The 19,444-nt window shown below is 42.6% G+C and overlaps 1 protein-coding gene across 1 annotated transcript in view; it reads left to right on the top strand.

Moving 5' to 3' along the window:
• Positions 1-19,444, top strand: part of LOC310784937 (CUB and sushi domain-containing protein 3-like) — a gene marked incomplete at both ends in the record, with an annotated part of 585,231 nt that overhangs the window by 241,301 nt on the left and 324,486 nt on the right. Inside the window, one exon of the mRNA XM_083645959.1 lies at positions 5,488-5,685. Within this exon, the coding sequence (XP_083502085.1) occupies positions 5,488-5,685 (198 nt within the window). The remainder of the gene's footprint in view (positions 1-5,487; positions 5,686-19,444) is intronic.

Genomic DNA, 19,444 nt, shown 5'->3' with positions numbered 1-19,444 from the left:
TGACAGATGCATATAGTTCTACAGATGGCTCATAAAAGCAGCAGCTTGTAATGAAGCAACTGAGACTGAAATCATGGTTATGGTAAACTGGGGAGAGACAGAGAGCGAGGGAGAGAGAGAGAGAGAGAGAGAGAGGGGGGGGGATGGAGAGAGGGAATGAGGGGAGGAGAGAATAAATAAGAGGGGCAGGCAGTAATAAAGCAGAAGTATATGGTGTAAAGGAGTATGGAGTAAAGTATATTTAAGCAATATAGCATGAGAGCAAGTGTGTTGTGGCGAATATATCCCGCTGATAAGCTGGTAACAGCTTATCAGCGGGATATATTCCACAACACCACGCAGCTCGAGTGCTATATTGCTTTTATAAAACGGTTTCCAAGTATAATAATATAATAATAATAATACTATAAGTCCGACTGGCATGTCATTCTGATAGAGTCAGTTGAAACACTAGTGTAAGGCGGGACCGCAAGAACGTGCAGGTGATTGATTGGATCGTTCTGGAGACTGAAGTTGACATTGGCCAATCCTGGCGCTTGCTGAGAAGCTGAGAGCTTTCTGGAAACCCCGACAGGCAGCTCGAGCGCAGCGATGCATCCTCAGCGCTAGCTGAGAAGCTGAGTGCTTTCTGCAAAGCCCGACACCAACTAACGTTACGGGGTTAAATGCGGGGTTAAATGCGGGGTTAACAGCCTTTCTTTTGCAAAGAAGACATTAGCCCGCATCTATTCTTGTACAAAACATAATTTTCTGCGAAGTATTAGTAAAGTTATAAGCGAAGATCGATTCACAAGGATCTGACAGCTGTCTCCGCCATTTGTTTTTTTTGAGGTAACCAAAGGCTTTTAGTAAGAGAGTTGCCATGGCAACCAATAACCCATGGCCATGGGTTATTGGACTCGGTTACTGGATTTATACAATGGCTGTGAACCAATCAGATTGCTTGATTTGAGAGAGCCGTTTTATAAATATATATATATATACTCTGGTAGTAACATTGCGCATTCTCGTCCGGCTATAATGGCGATGACGCTGTGTAGTAAGAATATCAGACACTACTACACTAGCGCTGTGGCCTGTGACTAACAGCTAAACAAACATGTAACCTAGCTTGGCTACTGTACTCACATTTTGAAAGTAGGACTCAGCTCACCGGCCGCAGCTTCCAGGCTTATAAACTCCTCATCTGTCCTGATGGTCGAGTTCCATCCAGCTGCTCTCAGTCCGACGCGTGGATATTATTATTTGCCACAAGATGTGTGTGAATTGATTCAGATGGGTGTTAGCATCCTGCTAAGCCTTAGCAGGATGCTTAGCAGCTAAAGGCTAGCTGAGTCCATTCCCACCCATTGCTGACTGCTGCTACTTCATAGTTCATAATGTTATAAACAAATAAAACGACTTGAATTCACTTAATCACGTGTACCGTAACTCACACTTTGTTGAAAATTAGGAGAGAAGTGTACGAAGTGTCATAGTTATAACGGCCTCACTGAGGTCCGCACACCGCTGGGTGCGTTTGTTTGTGTCCCCGGCGCATGCCGGTGTGAATTCCCCATGTTAAAAACAGTGTTGTTGGCACAAAGGGCCCCGCCCAGCCAGAAAACTAGAGACTAATACGAAGGGGGGGGGGGGGGAAGAGATTAAAAGAAAGAAGAGAGATAAAAAGTGAGGAGGGACAGAGGTGCAGAAACAGATGGAGAAAAGACAGAGGATGAGAAGGACCAATCAGACGAGAGGGGGGGGGGGGGGGGGGGGGAGCATGGACCAGAACATAAATAGGAAGAAAACACTTCAAAGGAAAGGATTGAATAGAAGGTAATGGAAGATGTTTGTGTGTCTGATAACAGCATGAACCCACCAATAGTGTGTGTGTGTGTGTGTGTGTGTGTGTGTGTGTGTGTGTGTGTGTGTGTGTCTGTGTCTGTGTGTGTCTCTGATAGCACCTTGAACAACAAGCAGCTTTACGCCGAGTGTGTGGCCACGCTGACTGGCCCGATCGATAGGCCAACAGGTCGCAACACCAGGCCAACCTGACAGCCAATCACAACACCGCACAGGGGGTCGCCACGGTGATGGATGACCCTGTGTGTGTTAGCGTCTGCGTGTGTCTTTTTCAGTGTGTGTTTCTCTGTCAGTGTGTGTGTGGGGTTGGAGATAAGGAGAATGGGAGAGGGGGGGGCCCTATCAGGGTCTTTAGTGGAACGATTTTCCTCTCTCCCAGCTCGTTTGAGAAATTCCCCTCCAGGAGTAAATGCACTCCATCAACACAAATGTGATATCAACTGATTACAATGCTCAAGAGGATCGACCATTTGATATTTGGAACTTTGCTCAGGTGTTTTTCTGCAGTGGACTGGACACTTACTGGGTGGCAGACCTTCAGCCTAGTGTGCTCTATGGTTTCATTAAGAGATGCTAGCCAGCCATTTAAGGCAGACGTTCTCAAATGTTTTTCAACCAAGGACCCCTTACAAGATGGAAAATATACCGGGGACCCCTTCATTCTGATTTGTGATTTTGGGCTAAGCTTAATTGTTTCCACATAACATACTAACTACAAAATATTTTCGTTGAACTAGGAAGCTTAAAAAAAATATATATATATACAGTATATATATATATATATATATTATATATATATATATATATATATATATATTCCTGAAAACTTTTCGCGGACCCCCTGACAAAGTGCCACACACCCCTGGGGGTCCCCGGACCCCCATTTGAGAACCACTGATTTAAGGGACATGGAGGACAAGGTGTGTGTGTGTGTGTGTGTGACAAATGTTACTTACAAGATGTTGGGGGGAAAACAACCAACTGAAATGCTAAATGTACAAGTATCCCCTTGAATAATCACTGTGTGTGTGTGTGTGTGTGTGTGTGTGTGTGTGTGTGTGCGTGTGTGTGTGTGTGTGCGCGCGCGCGCGTGTGTGTGTGTGTGTGTGTGTGAGAGAGAGAGATGGTGTAATTAAAAAAGTAAGACAATAAAGCCATTATATGAATGAATGAATCAGCCAACCACCAATCTAGGAATCAGTCAATCAAACAATTAATTTGCTGACATTAAATCCTATCTACGCAGTGTCTGCATTGTGAAAGATAATTGCACTTTTTTTTTTGTTAGCAGGAAAAGCTTCCCCTTCAGGTGTTCTCTAGCGTTTCACTTGAAGATTATTTTGCATATCCCAAAAGTTTGAGAAGAGAAACGCTCTGAGGTCTTCAAAGTTCCCCGTGACATTTGAAGAGAGAGTAGCTACAGCTCGCTCTCCAGCAGACTGAGCACACACTTTCTCTCACTACCTATGTTGACTTCTCTCTTTCTCTCCTTCTCACTGTCTGCCACGCTCCCTTTCTCCACTCCTCCCTCCCTCTGTCTGACTCGTTTCATATTCTATCTATCATGTTGAGATATAGGACTGGAGATTGGCAAGAGTCCCCCCTCTTCTTCGCATCCCCCCCTCTCTCTCTCTCTGTCCCTCTCTGTCTCACCTTGTTCTTCACTCCCCCTCTCACTGTCTGTCTCTCTCTCTCTCTCACACCCCCTCCCTCCCTTCCTCCCCCCTCTCTGTCTTGTCTGAATAGTTTCATAGTTGTATCAATCAACTAAGACCAGAGTTGGTCCCTCTCCTCCCAGCCACTTCCTGGTTTATGGCTTGGAATCCCCCCCCCCCCCTCTCCCTCTCTCTCTCTCTCACTCTCTCTCACTCGTTCTCCTTCTCACTCTCTCTCCCTGTGTGTGTGTGGGGGGCTCTCTCTCTCCCTGTGAATGTGGGGGGGGGGGGGGGGGGGGGGGCTCTCTCTCCCTGTGAGTGTGGGGGGGCTCTCTCTCTCCCTGTGAGTGTGTGTGTGTGTGTGGGGGGGGGGGGGGGGGGTGTTGCTCATGTGCACGCCTGTGCATGTGTCTCGCTCCAGTAGCTGCAGGGCTGTGAATGAATCTAGGGGGAATCATGTGATTACCTAGAAAACAGAAGAAATCAAAAAATATAATAATATAGAAATAATCCCTCGTTGGTAAGAATGTCATCTCGTGTGTCAGTTCATCTTGTGTTAACCTAGCTTCTCTGTGCTGAGTTGTCTCATTCTGCACTGGGGACCATGAGTCCTTAATAGTGATGTCACGGTACCAATAATTCAGTAGTTGGTACCGGTACTAGTGAATTTCCACGGTACTCTGTACCAATTTCGGTACCACGGTAAAAAAACAGACTGATATTTCTTCAACATATTCTCCTTTATTAAAGTATGCAACCATTTCCAATGAACAAATGGCATGTAGCCTTCAACTTTAAAACAAAACAATGTGCTTCTGCTTACTTCTTACATTCAACTCTGTATGGCAGTGAGTGCAGACAGTGCAACACGCATGTAGCCCTCAAGTATTGTTTATTGAAAAAAAAAAAAAAAAAATTGATACCCTCGGTACCATGCAAAAACAGGTACCGAAGTACCGAAAACAATGTAGTACCGACTAAGTATCGAAAACCGTGACAACACTAGTCCTTAAGCAACCCAGAACCCCAATTAAACCCGCAATTACTGTGGGCAGATGCCCTTCCTCTCCCTCTGTTTTCTTTACCATTCCCAGAGCTCCAGGAGCTGGTCCAGTGCTAGTCCTTTTGCTAGAGCTCCAGGAGCTGGTCCAGTGCTAGTCCTTTTGCTAGCAGTGATTGAGTCATTTTGAGTATAGCCATGGTTATCCATCTTCTCAATTCAACTCAATTCAACTGCAGGAATGAGTCTGGATGTTAGCACTTCCAGCTCTTACGTGTAAAAGTCAATGGGGTTTTTGCATGGTGGGGTTTTTGGTTGAATGCTTGAAATAAGGTCTGTGGTTAACAAAGGTTTATGAAACGGCAAGCTTTGTGTTCAGTAAGATCATCTTCACAAATGAGGACCACTTTTATCATTTTCGAAGCGTAAATGTGTTTTTTTAACATGAGTTTCAGAAAACACTTATAAATTATGAATTATAAATAGATCCCATTGACTTTTTTTTTACCAGGAAGTGCAGGGGCTTCTGGGTAAGCCTACAAAAATATGTCATCCCTGTGGTACTCAATTCACTTAAATTCAATATGCTTTATGGCATGGGTACCCAAACTTTTTTAGCATGAGAGCTACTTACAAAAAATAAAACTAGTCGCGGGCTACTTCTTTTCCCCTTGTCCCCTTAGCACATTTTAACAGTATTATATTATTTAACATGATTTAATAATATTATAATGTTAATTACTGTAGATATACATGAGTGGGATTTAGTTTATGCATTCAAAATGAAAATAAAATCACACATTTTGAATTTCTTTGGCGAGCTACTTCTTGATGGCCCGATGGTCTACTGCTCGTTGACCAACCAGTCCACCTATTGGGCACCCCTGCTTTATGGGAATAAGTGTTGACCATTATTGCCAACGCATCAAAATAAGATACATACATTATTTTGTACATGAAATGCCTTTCTCCCTCTCTCCTTTCCAGAGCTTCACAGTACATCTTGCGGAAACCCAGGCGTCCCCCCGAAGGCGGTGCTGAGTGGCGGCAGTCGTTTTGCGGTGGGAGACCGCGTGCACTACATCTGTGTTCCTGGCTACGTCTTAGACGGCCACGCCACGCTCACCTGCATCACCAACGTCGGGAACACCGCCGTCTGGGACTTCCCGGCTCCCATTTGTCGAGGTACGGAAGACTAAACCTTTCTGTGTGTGTGTGCATGTGTATAAACACTAAGATATGTGAAGGCTTTCATTCTCAAATGAAACCTATTGATCTATTGATCGCTCAAAATGAAAATAAATATTGAAAGTATATTTAAACGATAGCAATTAGAATAATTGGTTGACGAATTGCTTGACGAAATGACAGACGAGATCCTTAAAATTTTAGAAATATTGAAGGATGACTTTCAGACTCAATACAGCATTTTGAAAATAAATCCTTCATATATGATATGTGTTCATATATTCATGTTTTATATGTGCGAATGGGAGACAGAGAGACCGGCAGACTGTGTGTGTGTGTGTGTGTGTGTGTGTGTGTGTGCATGCACTTGTGTGTATTTGTGAAACCGAAAGCGAGGCAGTCAAGCCAGTGATGCAAGTATGTGTGACTTCATCATCACAGGATTGTGTGGCAGAGAGGCAGATATACACTCTGTGTGTGTGTGTGTGTGTGTGTGTGTGTGTGTGTATCTTTGCATTCTGGGGTAGGTGGTAGATGGGCTCATGTGGGTGTTTATTTAGGCTGAGGTAGATAGAAGTGTGTTCACAGACATCCCCCGTGTATACAGTAGTGGAGGCCGTAGCAAATCTCAAGGTGTGTGGTTGTGTTTGCACAATCTTCTTAAAAATATGCTTGAAGGTAGCAGCAACAACAGCAACATATAATAATAATAATAAGTGCTCAAGAATGTAGCCCTGAGGAATACCACGTGTGATCATTTACGAGTAATTGTGGCTCCATCAATAGTTTTGTCGTTTCAATAGACAAATGTCTTACAGTTTCAAAATATTTAATATATGATTGAGAACAAGCATTTATTATATTGTTTAGATGCCATCTATTCAAACAATTTAATACTCATCTTGTTGATTGGCAGATCACGTGCCATCTGGGTGCAGGTACATTGAGTTTAACCCATTGATACCTGATGCAGCATTTGCGTGTATATCCCTCATTGGTGTGTGTATCCCTTTAAGACTGCGAACCGCGGTTCGCGGTCTTAAAGGGATACACACACAAATGCTGCATCAGGTATCAATGGGTTAAACTGGCTGACTAATGAAAAAACCTCAGACAGACTGTGTACTTAGAGGTGAACTCTTGATGTCAGTTCGATTACAAAGTTATCAGCTCTTACCATTTTACGGTCTGTTGACAAAGGACGCAGCCGAATAAATGAAGTTGATAACACCATTACAGGGTAACACAAAATGCTAAATGGAAGTGTAGATGTGCTTCAGTGTGAATGTAAGAAGGCACTCTCAGTCCGGATGGCTCTCGTGTGTATTGTGCCAGCGTATTTTCCTACTTAGCCCGCCTCTCCGTGTGCATGTATGCCAGGCGAAACCCATCTGATGAATTCAGCCACATTGTGAATTGTGACACAACATATCTCACTGTGCTCTAATTTAGGTCTACAGTCAGGAAGAGAGAGAGGGGGGGGGAGGGAAGGAGGAAAAATGGCAACTTGTCAGTTCTGGATTAGCAATGTCCCTGTCACTCTGTCAGTACGGCTAAGAGGAGCTAAGCTACTAACACCGTACGTTCACACCAACTCACAAACACACGCATTTTGTGTGTGCGCGCGCGCGTGTGTGTGTGGGGGGGGGGGGGGGAGAGGTGTGCTAGTGACACCTAGAGGCATTCATACCAGCAGTAATAGCTTTCTATCAATTATTCAGCCATCCAATCAAAAAAATGACTTGAAATGGAATGCTTTTCGCAATATCACAGGAAACATATTTCCTCTCTCTCTCTCTCTCTCTCTATCTATCGCTCTTTCCCCCTCCCCCTCTATCTGTGTGTGTGCGTGTGTGTGTGTGTGTGCGCGCGTGTGTGTGTGCATTATTGTACCTTTTTCCTTGTGACAGCCAAATGTAAGAGAACATGAGCACCAATTCACTGTGGCTGGCTGCCCAGCACCGCTCCTTAGCCCATAAATGTATCATGACTAGAACAGAATAGAATCCACTCGCTGTAGAAAGTATTGAGACATAAATGTATCATGACTAGAACAGAATAGAATCCACTCGCTGTAGAAAGTATTGAGACATAAATGTATCATGACTAGAACAGAATAGAATCCACTCGCTGTAGAAAGTATTGAGACATAAATGTATCATGACTAGAACAGAATAGAATCCACTCGCTGTAGAAAGTATTGAGACATACATGTATCATGACTAGAACAGAATAGAATCCACTCCCTGTAGAAAGTATTGAGACATAAATGTATCATGACTAGAACAGAATAGAATCCACTCGCTGTAGAAAGTATTGAGACATAAATGTATCATGACTAGAACAGAATAGAATCCACTCGCTGTAGAAAGTATTGAGACATAAATGTATCATGACTAGAACAGAATAGAATCCACTCGCTGTAGAAAGTATTGAGACATAAATGTATCATGACTAGAACAGAATAGAATCCACTCGCTGTAGAAAGTATTGAGACATAAATGTATCATGACTAGAACAGAATAGAATCCACTCGCTGTAGAAAGTATTGAGAGATAAATGTATCATGACTAGAACAGAATAGAATCCACTCGCTGTAGAAAGTATTGAGAGATAAATGTATCATGACGAGAACAGAATAGAATCCACTCGCTGTAGAAAGTGTTGAGACGTAAATGTATCATGACTAGAACAGAATAGAATCCACTCGCTGTAGAAAGTGTTGAGACGTAAATGTATCATGACTAGAACAGAATAGAATCCACTTGCTGTAGAAAGTATTGAGACATAAATGTATCATGACTAGAACAGAATAGAATCCACTCGCTGTAGAAAGTATTGAGACATAAATGTATCATGACTAGAATAGAATAGAATCCACTCGCTGTAGAAAGTATTGAGACATAAATGTATCATGACTAGAACAGAATAGAATCCACTCGCTGTAGAAAGTATTGAGATATAAATGTATCATGACTAGAACAGAATAGAATCCACTCGCTGTAGAAAGTATTGAGACATAAATGTGTCATAACTAGAACAGAATAGAATCCACTCACTGTAGAAAGTATTGAGACATAAATGTATCATGACTAGAACAGAATAGAATCCACTCGCTGTAGAAAGTATTGAGATATAAATGTATCATGACTAGAACAGAATAGAATCCACTCGCTGTAGAAAGTATTGAGACATAAATGTATCATGACTAGAACAGAATAGAATCCACTCGCTGTAGAAAGTGTTGAGACATAAATGTATCATGACTAGAACAGAATAGAATCCACTCGCTGTAGAAAGTATTGAGACATAAATGTATCATGACTAGAACAGAATAGAATCCACTCGCTGTAGAAAGTATTGAGACATAAATGTATCATGACTAGAACAGAATAGAATCCACTCGCTGTAGAAAGTATTGAGACATAAATGTATCATGACTAGAACAGAATAGAATCCACTCGCTGTAGAAAGTATTGAGACATAAATGTATCATGACTAGAACAGAATAGAATCCACTCGCTGTAGAAAGTATTGAGACATAAATGTATCATGACTAGAACAGAATAGAATCCACTCGCTGTAGAAAGTATTGAGACATAAATGTATCATGACTAGAACAGAATAGAATCCACTCGCTGTAGAAAGTATTGAGAGATAAATGTATCATGACTAGAACAGAATAGAATCCACTCGCTGTAGAAAGTATTGAGACATAAATGTATCATGACTAGAACAGAATAGAATCCACTCGCTGTAGAAAGTATTGAGACATAAATGTATCATGACTAGAACAGAATAGAATCCACTCGCTGTAGAAAGTATTGAGACATAAATGTATCATGACTAGAACAGAATAGAATCCACTCGCTGTAGAAAGTATTGAGACATAAATGTATCATGACTAGAACAGAATAGAATTCACTCGCTGTAGAAAGTATTGAGACATAAATGTATCATGACTAGAACAGAATAGAATCCACTCGCTGTAGAAAGTATTGAGACATAAATGTATCATGACTAGAACAGAATAGAATCCACTCGCTGTAGAAAGTATTGAGACATAAATGTATCATGACTAGAACAGAATAGAATCCACTCGCTGTAGGAAGTATTGAGACATAAATGTATCATGACTAGAACAGAATAGAATCCACTCGCTGTAGAAAGTATTGAGACATAAATGTATCATGACTAGAACAGAATATAATCCACTCCCTGTAGAAAGTATTGAGACATAAATGTATCATGACTAGAACAGAATAGAATCCACTCGCTGTAGAAAGTATTGAGAGATAAATGTATCATGACTAGAACAGAATAGAATCCACTCGCTGTAGAAAGTATTGAGACATAAATGTATCATGACTAGAACAGAATAGAATCCACTCGCTGTAGAAAGTATTGAGACATAAATGTATCATGACTAGATCAGAATAGAATCCTCAGCCCATATGACAATCTTTCTTTGAGTCTTGAGGCTTTAGAATTCCTCTCTAGCTTGTGTTACCTTCATCTACATCTCACCTTCATGAATAAATCATATTTCATTTTGGTGGGATCAGTGAGAGACCACAGTGTGGTCACCACACCTTCACCAAACACCTACGGCTCAGAGAGAGCAGAGCAGGTCAGTGGTCCAAAAAGATGAGATCTAGAGTACCACAGGAATGAGTGGGGAAGTGGCACTTCCAGTGCGTAGCAGGGGGGAAAGGCAATGGGATTTTAGTGTGGGGATTTCTGTTAAATATATGAAATCAGTTCTGTGGTTAACGAGAGTTTATGAAACAGTGAAGTTTGTGTTCAGCAGGATCATCTTCACAAACAAGGACCCACTTTTGAAGCGTAAAAGTGTTTTTTAAACCCGATTTTCAGAAAACGTTTCAAAAGTACTTAAGCTGGTCTGCCAATGAACGCCATAGACTGTAGATAAACACTAAATAACAAGGAGAAGGAGAGTGTGTAGTGGCTCACTGTTTGTCATGCTTTTATTCCTGCAGTGTTTACATGTCTCGTCTGTGTTTGTCATGGTTTTATTCCTGCAGTGTTTACATGTCTTGTCTGTGTATGTCGGCTCCCTAGCAAATCCCTATGCTAATTCCCCAGTAGTCGTGGCTATTCACGTAACGAACAATCTCTAGAAATGCCACAGAATTAGGGTAGAAACATGCATGCACGAGCTTAGACAAGTTACGCTGGTTTCGAAGGTGAAATCCGAGTTTAAATCCGTTGCACGGTTGCGGATCAAATTGTGTTTTTCCACAAGCTAATTGTGACTAGCTAATAACTGTTAACTTGCTAGATTCCTGTTGATAGAGTCCGTTTCCTGTGGTCGAACGCACCCCCGGTTATGGACAATTTTTTTTAATGGCTGCTTATTGGATATGTATTCAGCTGTTATTAAGAATATAACATCACAGCTCTCACTACCAGTGTGACACAAAAAAACACTTTACTCTGGATATGTAAACGGATAGTTTACAGCACTGTCAAAGGCTAATAACCATAAGATTCAGATGCAATACATTATGGGAGTTCCATTGTTTTTTCCTTTGTTTTTGACCCCGGTCTACAGTATATTGGAGGCCGGCCTTTATTTGTCCATGTTGACCACGCCCCCAGCCTTTATTCATTGAATACTGACCACTATTAGATAGGGCTGGCACGGATCACGGATTATCCGTGACCCGTACGGATCAGCCCCCACGGTTCGGAACGCGGTTCGGAACGTCAATGGTCCGCGGACCCCCCCCCCCCCCCCCCTTTCGTTTCATTTAACGTTTAACGTTAGAGTATGAGAACGCCCAGCGCAGCCAGACACAGACAGGCATAATCATGGCAAGCACAAGTGAGCTTCCTCATCCCTTGTCGCTGCTGTAAAGTATGTCTGAAGGCTGTGGCTAGTGGCTACTAAAGACAGCGTCACACAAACTTATTTCAACACCTCTGAAAAAGCACAGGAATGCGATCAGCGTGTTGCGCGCTGCACAAGATAACGAGAGCCACAACACACACACACACGCGCGCGCACACGTTTCACAAACACATTATCACCGGACGGTAATATGTCGCCTTAGGACACATAACAACAAAACAACACGTGGGGCCACTGAGTAGCTTAACGTAGCATCAACGTTATATTTCCAGACTGACCTGCGGTCTGGTCTGTAGGTCTGTACCCGTGTCATGTGACTGGTGCAAGCAACAGCCACGAAGTTAGGCATAGCAGTGCCACCTAAAACAGGACGTTGGGTCGTTCTGCCTTCAGAGTAAAAGCATACATTGTGTCACTTATGAGAAAAAAATATTTTTTGAGCTGTGCAGGGCAACAAATGGTTAGAGAATTATAATAGTATTAAAAAAATCTAATCGAAAATCTAATTTTGAGAGAAAAAATCTGATATATATATATTTTTGATGATCCGAAAAATCCGTGATCCGTGGCTCAAAATCCGTCACGCGATCCGATCCGTGGGTTTTCTGATCCGTGCCAGCCCTACTATTAGAGGATTAAAATAATACTATGGTAATAACCATTATGAGTGTTATCATGGTTTACCATTAAACCGGTTATCCTTTCATTCCTAATATACAGTCAAGTTGATGCTGAATTATTCACAGGACACAAATGTCCTTCAACATGCAATGTATTGATATTCACACACACACACACACACACACACACACACACACACACACACACACACACACACACACACACACACACACACACACACACACAGACATGCATGCACATACTTGGCCCTGAGAAAATGTCACCATGATTTCACAGATACAGAATGTGCTTATGAATATTCAGTGTGTGTGTGTGTGTGTGTGTGTGTGTGTGTGTGTGTGTGTGTGTGTGTGTGTGTGTGTGTGTGTGTGTAGGGGGTTTTGGGGTGGGGGTAATGCATATGTCTGAGTGAGAGAGTGGAGAGTGAGCGGACCTAAGTGTGTGTGTGTATATACACATGCACGCGGGTGTGTTTGTGTGTGTGTGTGTGTGTGTGTGTGTGTGTGCGTGTGTGTGTGTGTGTGTATTCACATGCGCGCGGGTGTGTGCCCTAACACGCTGTGAATAACTATGAGGATGCAGTGAACACAAATTGATTTCTGCACAATATCTTCAAGTCACAATGAGACCATTTGGAGAAGAGAAATATAGAATGAGAGAGAGGCGCAGAGGGAAAGCCACATCTAAAATGGAACAAGAGTAGAGAGAGAGAGGGGGGGAACTGGGGGGGGGGGGGGGTCATTGTTTAAAGTGAAAAAGTAATAATGTGCTCGAGCAAAACTCAAAATTAGACTGGCAGAGAATCGCAAATGAAACGAGTCTGTTGAGTCGGCATAATGAGATTGAGACTGCTGCGTGTGTGTGAGAGTGTGTGTGTGTGCGTGCTGTATGAGTGTGTGTGTGTGTGGTGTTATGTGTTAGTTATTGTTTGAGCTCATAGCACTAATTGAGCTGTGTGTGTGTGTGTGTGTGTGTGTGTGTGTGTGTGTGTGTGTGTGTGTGTGTGTGTGTGAACAGAACCAGCAGCACAGTCACACACAGTGGCACTAGCACCAGCTGTGCTGTGGCAGACTATAGCTTCACCCTGTGTGCTGATGCCGGCCATCTCACCTCACTGAGTCAATATGTGCTTTGGACTCAGTGGCGCCCCCTAGAGGCTGTGGCTGACCTGTCTCCTCTAGACTGGGGCACTTGAACCTCAGTCTCTGCAGTAAACTTTGCCAAACCTGTCCTAACCTCTCCTGTGTAGAGTTTTACCTCGCTGGATGACTGAGGGACAATCTTCGGCTATAGCAAAAATATCAGTTTCGATACTGTTTAGTTTTTGAGATGATCTGTTTCCTTGAAGGATAATAACAATATGAATTATTATTTTTTATTATTATTATTATTATTATTATTATTATTATTATTATTATTATTATTATTATTATTTATTTATTTATTTATTATTATTATATTTTCCAGCCTGGGGGTGTAAATGACGTCTTTTCAAGTCAACTTGGCATCTCAGGGCTTGTGAGACTTGGATTATGTCATGTGAGCAGTATGGAAGTTATCCCTTTCAAATAATCTCATCCTGTGAGTGGTTGAAAAAAAAGCTTAGGGGCATGTGGGAAAAGCAGCTGCCAATTGAAGCGATCTTGGTCAATACTGCACCAATTTCAAAGATTTCTGTTCGCATTACCTAGTGATACATAAAACAGGTACAGGGATTCAGTAGTAACTCAAGGTGTAGCTCACCATTCTAACCATACAAACATGTTGTTTGTAGTCCTGTAAACACAAGCCTGTGGATACAGCTACAGATAATGTCTCCTAATGCAGTCCTAACTGTTGCTCCATCTTTACTTTTGCGCGACCTTATCGCATTATGGGCTACATGCTTCTGCTAGCCTTCAGGTCAATCTGTTTCCACTGCACAACCAATCAGCATTAAGGCCTTAATTGGATCAGGTGTGCAATAGTAGAGTGGATTACAGGGGCCGCTTGAGTACTGGATTGGGAAACATTGGCCTATAAAGCTACAAGAACCTCTATAACCACAGGGTTACTTTTTCCTCATGTTTCTCTTATTTTCTCCCCAATTGTACTCAGACAATTCCCAATGCTGTCGCTGCTCCACCCCCTCTGCTGATCTGGGGAGAGCCGTAGACTAGCACAATGCTTCCTTCCATACATGTGCAGTCACCAACCGCTTCTTTTCACCTGACAACAAGGAGTCACCGGCAGGACATAGCCCGTGGGATGATCAGGCTATTCCCCTCCCCCCCATTTCCCCTCCCCCTCCCCAACGAATAGGCACCCCCGACCGACCAGAGGTGGCGCTAGTGCAGCGACCAGGGCTCATACCCCCACAGCTTTGTCTCAAATGATGCCTCTTTAGAATCAAACACAAACAACCTCATTTCTACTCCTGAGTCTCTCATCATCAACAGCAACCTCAGTATCTGGTGTGTTTGCAGCGACTTAATGAGCAGTTGAGTTTGCCTCCTGAGTTCTGTTAGCTTCGGGGTGTGACGGCCCACTGCGTGCTCGGCCCGAGGCGCTTCCCTTCCTCTTGATGCTTTTGGCTTCCCCGTCTGACCCTTTTTGTTTTGCTAGGTTGTTTTTTTGTGCGTCATAAATAAACATTTTGGACCTTTTTTCCTCCAACCTGTCTCAGTTTATGGTTTTGGCCTCCTGAAAACGAGCTATTCATCGTGGGCCGTATCATAACATAGCTAGAGGGAAGACTGACAGACTGAGGCAGCCGGAAAAATAATAATTAAATTGCATAATTTATGTTCATTCTAGCTTGACAGAGAGAGAAAGAATGAAAGAAAGAAAGAGAAACAAGCAGAGCATCAAATATGACATGAATGTGACTACAGTACCTCTGCTTTTTGGTTTATTTAGTGTTTAGCTTTATCTTGGGCTAGTGTTTGCACGTGTCAACATTTCATGTGTCCCACAGGAGACAAATAAACATGAACTTTGAACTTGAACCTTGGGTGAGAGCTTAATCAAGGTAACAATGGTTGCTATGGATACCAACTGTATGCTAATTACAGAGTATAATTGATTGGCTGGTTTCATTCCAATGGAGAGGCTGTCTTTCCACAAACTCAGTGTCTGTGTGTTTGTTTATATGCTGTGTGCATATATAACACACTTATTCTCACACAGAATAATGAAAGTAAAAACAAAGAATTCATTATGAAAGTAGGAAAAAGTATTTGTAATTAACTAGTACATACAAACATTTGTATTTGAGTCATACGTTAAGAATGGTATTTCTACTGTACATAACTTATTGCTTAATGTTAATACATAGACCTTTTCCACACCAGGATGAAGGAAGCAAAGATGGGGATTTTAGGACCGTAATGCAGACGGAGGAAGAGGCAAACGCAACTAGTCTTTATACACCAACGTTATCTCTTGATATGGTCAGTCAGTGCTTATCAATGCCAGTCATTCTAAAGCACACTGAGTAGTGGCTATACACTCAGTGAAGGCTGAAACCCTACAAGCTCCAGGCCTGCTGCTGCTCTGTAGCTACTCTGCCCTCTGACCTCTCTGTAGAGGGGGACACGTGCAAAGTATCGCATCATTTCAGTAACACCATATCCTAGCATTTAGTTTCAAATCAGCAGCTCCTGACATCTGTGAGATCAACAATTATCACAAATGACAGCACACATAATTGGCCTCTAATAGCCCTAATGGTACTTTTATTAATACATCATTTCATTCTGTGAAAACTTGACCTTGAATTGTTGTTGCTGCACACGGGAAAATAAAAAAATAAAATCCACTCTATCCAAACAGGCCTGTTACAGTATATTGCCCTCGTGCCTCACCTAAGACAATGCTTCCCAAACATTGTTGGCATGCTGTGGCCCACCCTGTGGCATTTTGAAAGCAGTTTTAAATTAATGTAATGAACAATGTCGCCATATTACATTCAAAACGGTTTACCTGCTACAGGCACAGGCAATTTAATCCCGGTTTTAATTATTCTTCATTATGACTTCATGATTGTTTACTGTAACAATAATGCCAGAGAGGACATTCTTGACTGTGATTATGGCTACAATGGTGATGCATGAGGTGTGAGACTTCCCCTTGGCAGCAGCATCATCACAGTAAAGACACGAGTGTCCTCAAGGGTGTTATAGCCATTATTATATTCAAAGGCCTAACTTTGGTTTGAGAAGTGGGGGGGGACACAATGTCTGTGTGTGTGTGGGGGGGGGGGGGGATTTTTTTGTTGTTTTTTTGTTACCAGATTTTAACCTTTTTTGACCACACACACACACACACACACACACACACACACACACACACACACACACACACACACACAGCTGCTCATCACACAGGCACATGCAGTAGTTCACAGACAAGGGAGGCTATTTCTCTCTTTCATTTTTTATTATTTCAATAGAATCATACCATCTTCAAAGGTGTTCCGGACTACTCATACAATATACATAACATGTGTAAGAATAGTCCTGAGTTACCAGAGATCTAATGATTTCACACCCAAAGTATATTCCTATTCCTTAAAGAAAATGCATTTAATCTAAATTACACTCGGCAATCATTCCTCATTGGGAGAGAAAAAAATAAAAAATAAAAAATCTGAAAACAATTAGTGATGCAAGAGAATAACAGCCTGTCAAGGAATAAGTACAGTATGCTCTCTCTCCTCCTACAGCCACTGTAGCCTGGCTGAATAAGAATCATGTTTAAGATACAGCCACTGTAGCCTGGCTGAATAAGAATCCTGTTTAAGATACAGCCACTGTAGCCTGGCTGAATAAGAATCCTGTTTAAGATACAGCCACTGTAGCCTGGCTGAATAAGAATCATGTTTAAGATACAGCCACTGTAGCCTGGCTGAATAAGAATCATGCTTAACACATTGACTGCCAGACGTTTTTTTTTGCTGTAGATAGCTTCTGCCAAGCCGTTTTTTGAGGATTATGGCTCATTTTATAAGAGCCGAGGATTCGTTTCAGCTTGGAGTTTGTGAACATACAATATCTCAAAAGTACTAATAGAATGTGTACTTTCTCTGTCTAAAAGAGTTAGTTTGTAGAGTTAGTAGTTATGTAAGCATTAGCAGTTGAATACAGCATGGTTTTAGCGTGAAAAAGAATATTCAGAGATAAACGGCTTTTTGTGAAATTGGATGGAACTGTCACTTTAACCATTCATTTTTGGCTCTCTCTCTCTCTCTCTCCCTCCCCCTCTCGCTCTCTCTCTCTCTCTCCCTCCCTCTCGCTCTCCCTCCCTCTCTCTCTCTCTCTCTCTCTCTCTCTCTCCCTCCCTCTCGAGTTGCTTCAACTCCGCCCTCCGTGGGCGGACAAGCTTGTCACCAGTCAGTGCTTTGCTGCTCTCCTGTGCCTGTCTGCACAGCCGCTGTTTGAGGAAGTCGGGATGGACTCACTCGTTTGGAGTTTTGGTTGAGAGAAGCTTTTGCGATTCTGGTCATATTTATGCTGCGTGTTTCAAAGTGTGTTCGTCCACCTGTAATCTATCACCCGATCATAGTAGATCGGCTGAATCTATTATGTAAATTTGCAATCCCGCATCGCCAGCAATCAGCGCGAAAAGGAGAATGGCTGGGCTGAGAATGGCTTGACAAGTTAAAAAAATGCTTTCCTTCCTCTAGCAAGGAGAGCACTGTTGCCACTTAGTGGGTCGGTGGAATGGGTTGTAAACGTTCGGTGGCTCCAATAATTATATAAGAGATGTAAAAGGCTTAGATGCACAACCCACCGTCAAAAAAAAAAAATCGATGCCAAAAACGTGTAAACACGTTGTTGGCAGGGAACAGCTGGATTCTGAAAACGTGTTCATACGTTGTTGGCAGTGAATGAGTTAAGATACAGCCACTGTAGCCTGGCTGAATAAGAATCATGTTTAAGATACAGCCACTGTAGCCTGGCTGAATAAGAATCATGTTTAAGATACAGCCACTGTAGCCTGGCTGAATAAGAATCATGTTTAAGATACAGCCACTGTAGCCTGGCTGAATAAGAATCATGTTTAAGATACAGCCACTGTAGCCTGGCTGAATAAGAATCCTGTTTAAGATACAGCCACTGTAGCCTGGCTGAATAAGAATCCTGTTTAAGATACAGCCACTGTAGCCTGGCTGAATAAGAATCATGTTTAAGATACAGCCACTGTAGCCTGGCTGAATAAGAATCATGTTTAAGATACAGCCACTGTAGCCTGGCTGAATAAGAATCATGTTTAAGATACAGCCACTGTAGCCTGGCTGAATAAGAATCATGTTTAAGAATGGGTTCTTAGTCAACTGGCCTGGTGAAAGAAGAATGTCTTTGTAGTCAGTTTACCTGCAGATGTGCAAACAGCGTGGTCTTAAACCGGTGTCTGTGGTGGCTCTGACTTTGCAGTAACATTTCTTTCAGAACGTGGGCAATTCATGATGTTTTGGAAAGGTACTCCAGTTCATTAAATGTTGAAGTTACAGGCATTGCAAAATCACACAGTACATGATGAGCCTTTGAGCAGAAAACCCATACAAAGCCTAAACCCAGGTGTTAAGGAGTTGATATTAGATTATACTCTCTCACACACTCTGCAGAAGCTTGTTGTAGGACGCTTGCTCTTTTTCACTCATATTCTGCCAGAGTCAGTACTTTAAAGTATGCTGAACTTGGTTGTTTGACTTCCCGATAAACTTTCTACGACTCTCACAACTCTGTGTGTGTGTGTGTGTGTGTGTGTGTGTGTGTGTGTGTGTGTGTGTGTGTGTGTGTGTGTGTGTGTGTGTGTGTGTGTGTGTGTGTGTGTGTGTGTGTGTGTGTGTGTGTGTGTGTGTGTGTGTGTGTGATTGACTGCGTCTGACAATGTGCATGACTGTCTGTGTTCGTGACTGTGCGCGCGCGTGTGCATAATTGTGTGTGTGTGTTCTGCCTGATGCTGACTAGCAGTGTTGCTAGGTGAATTGGTGACATCATCATGGTATTGTTATCGTCATGACAGGTAGTAGTAGTCAGGTACTGTAGCATCTCTCATCTCTCTCATTTCCTCATCTCCTCTCCCCACCCCTCCCCTCCCCTCCCCTCCGCTCTCCACTCCTCTCCTTGTTTCCTCTCTCTCCTCCTCCCCTCCCCTCCCCTCTCCACTCCTCTCCTGGTTTCCTCTCTCTCCTCCACCCCTCCCCTCCCCTCTCCTCTCCTCTCAGTGACTGCGTTTACATGGACTTGAGTATCC

The sequence above is a fragment of the Poromitra crassiceps genome, assembly GCF_964638095.1.
Source record: "Poromitra crassiceps genome assembly, chromosome: 11".
In the NCBI taxonomy this organism is placed as follows: Eukaryota; Metazoa; Chordata; class Actinopteri; order Beryciformes; family Melamphaidae; genus Poromitra; species Poromitra crassiceps.
The sequence above is the reverse complement of the archived record's forward strand: the minus strand, read 5'-3'. Positions and strand labels throughout refer to the sequence as shown.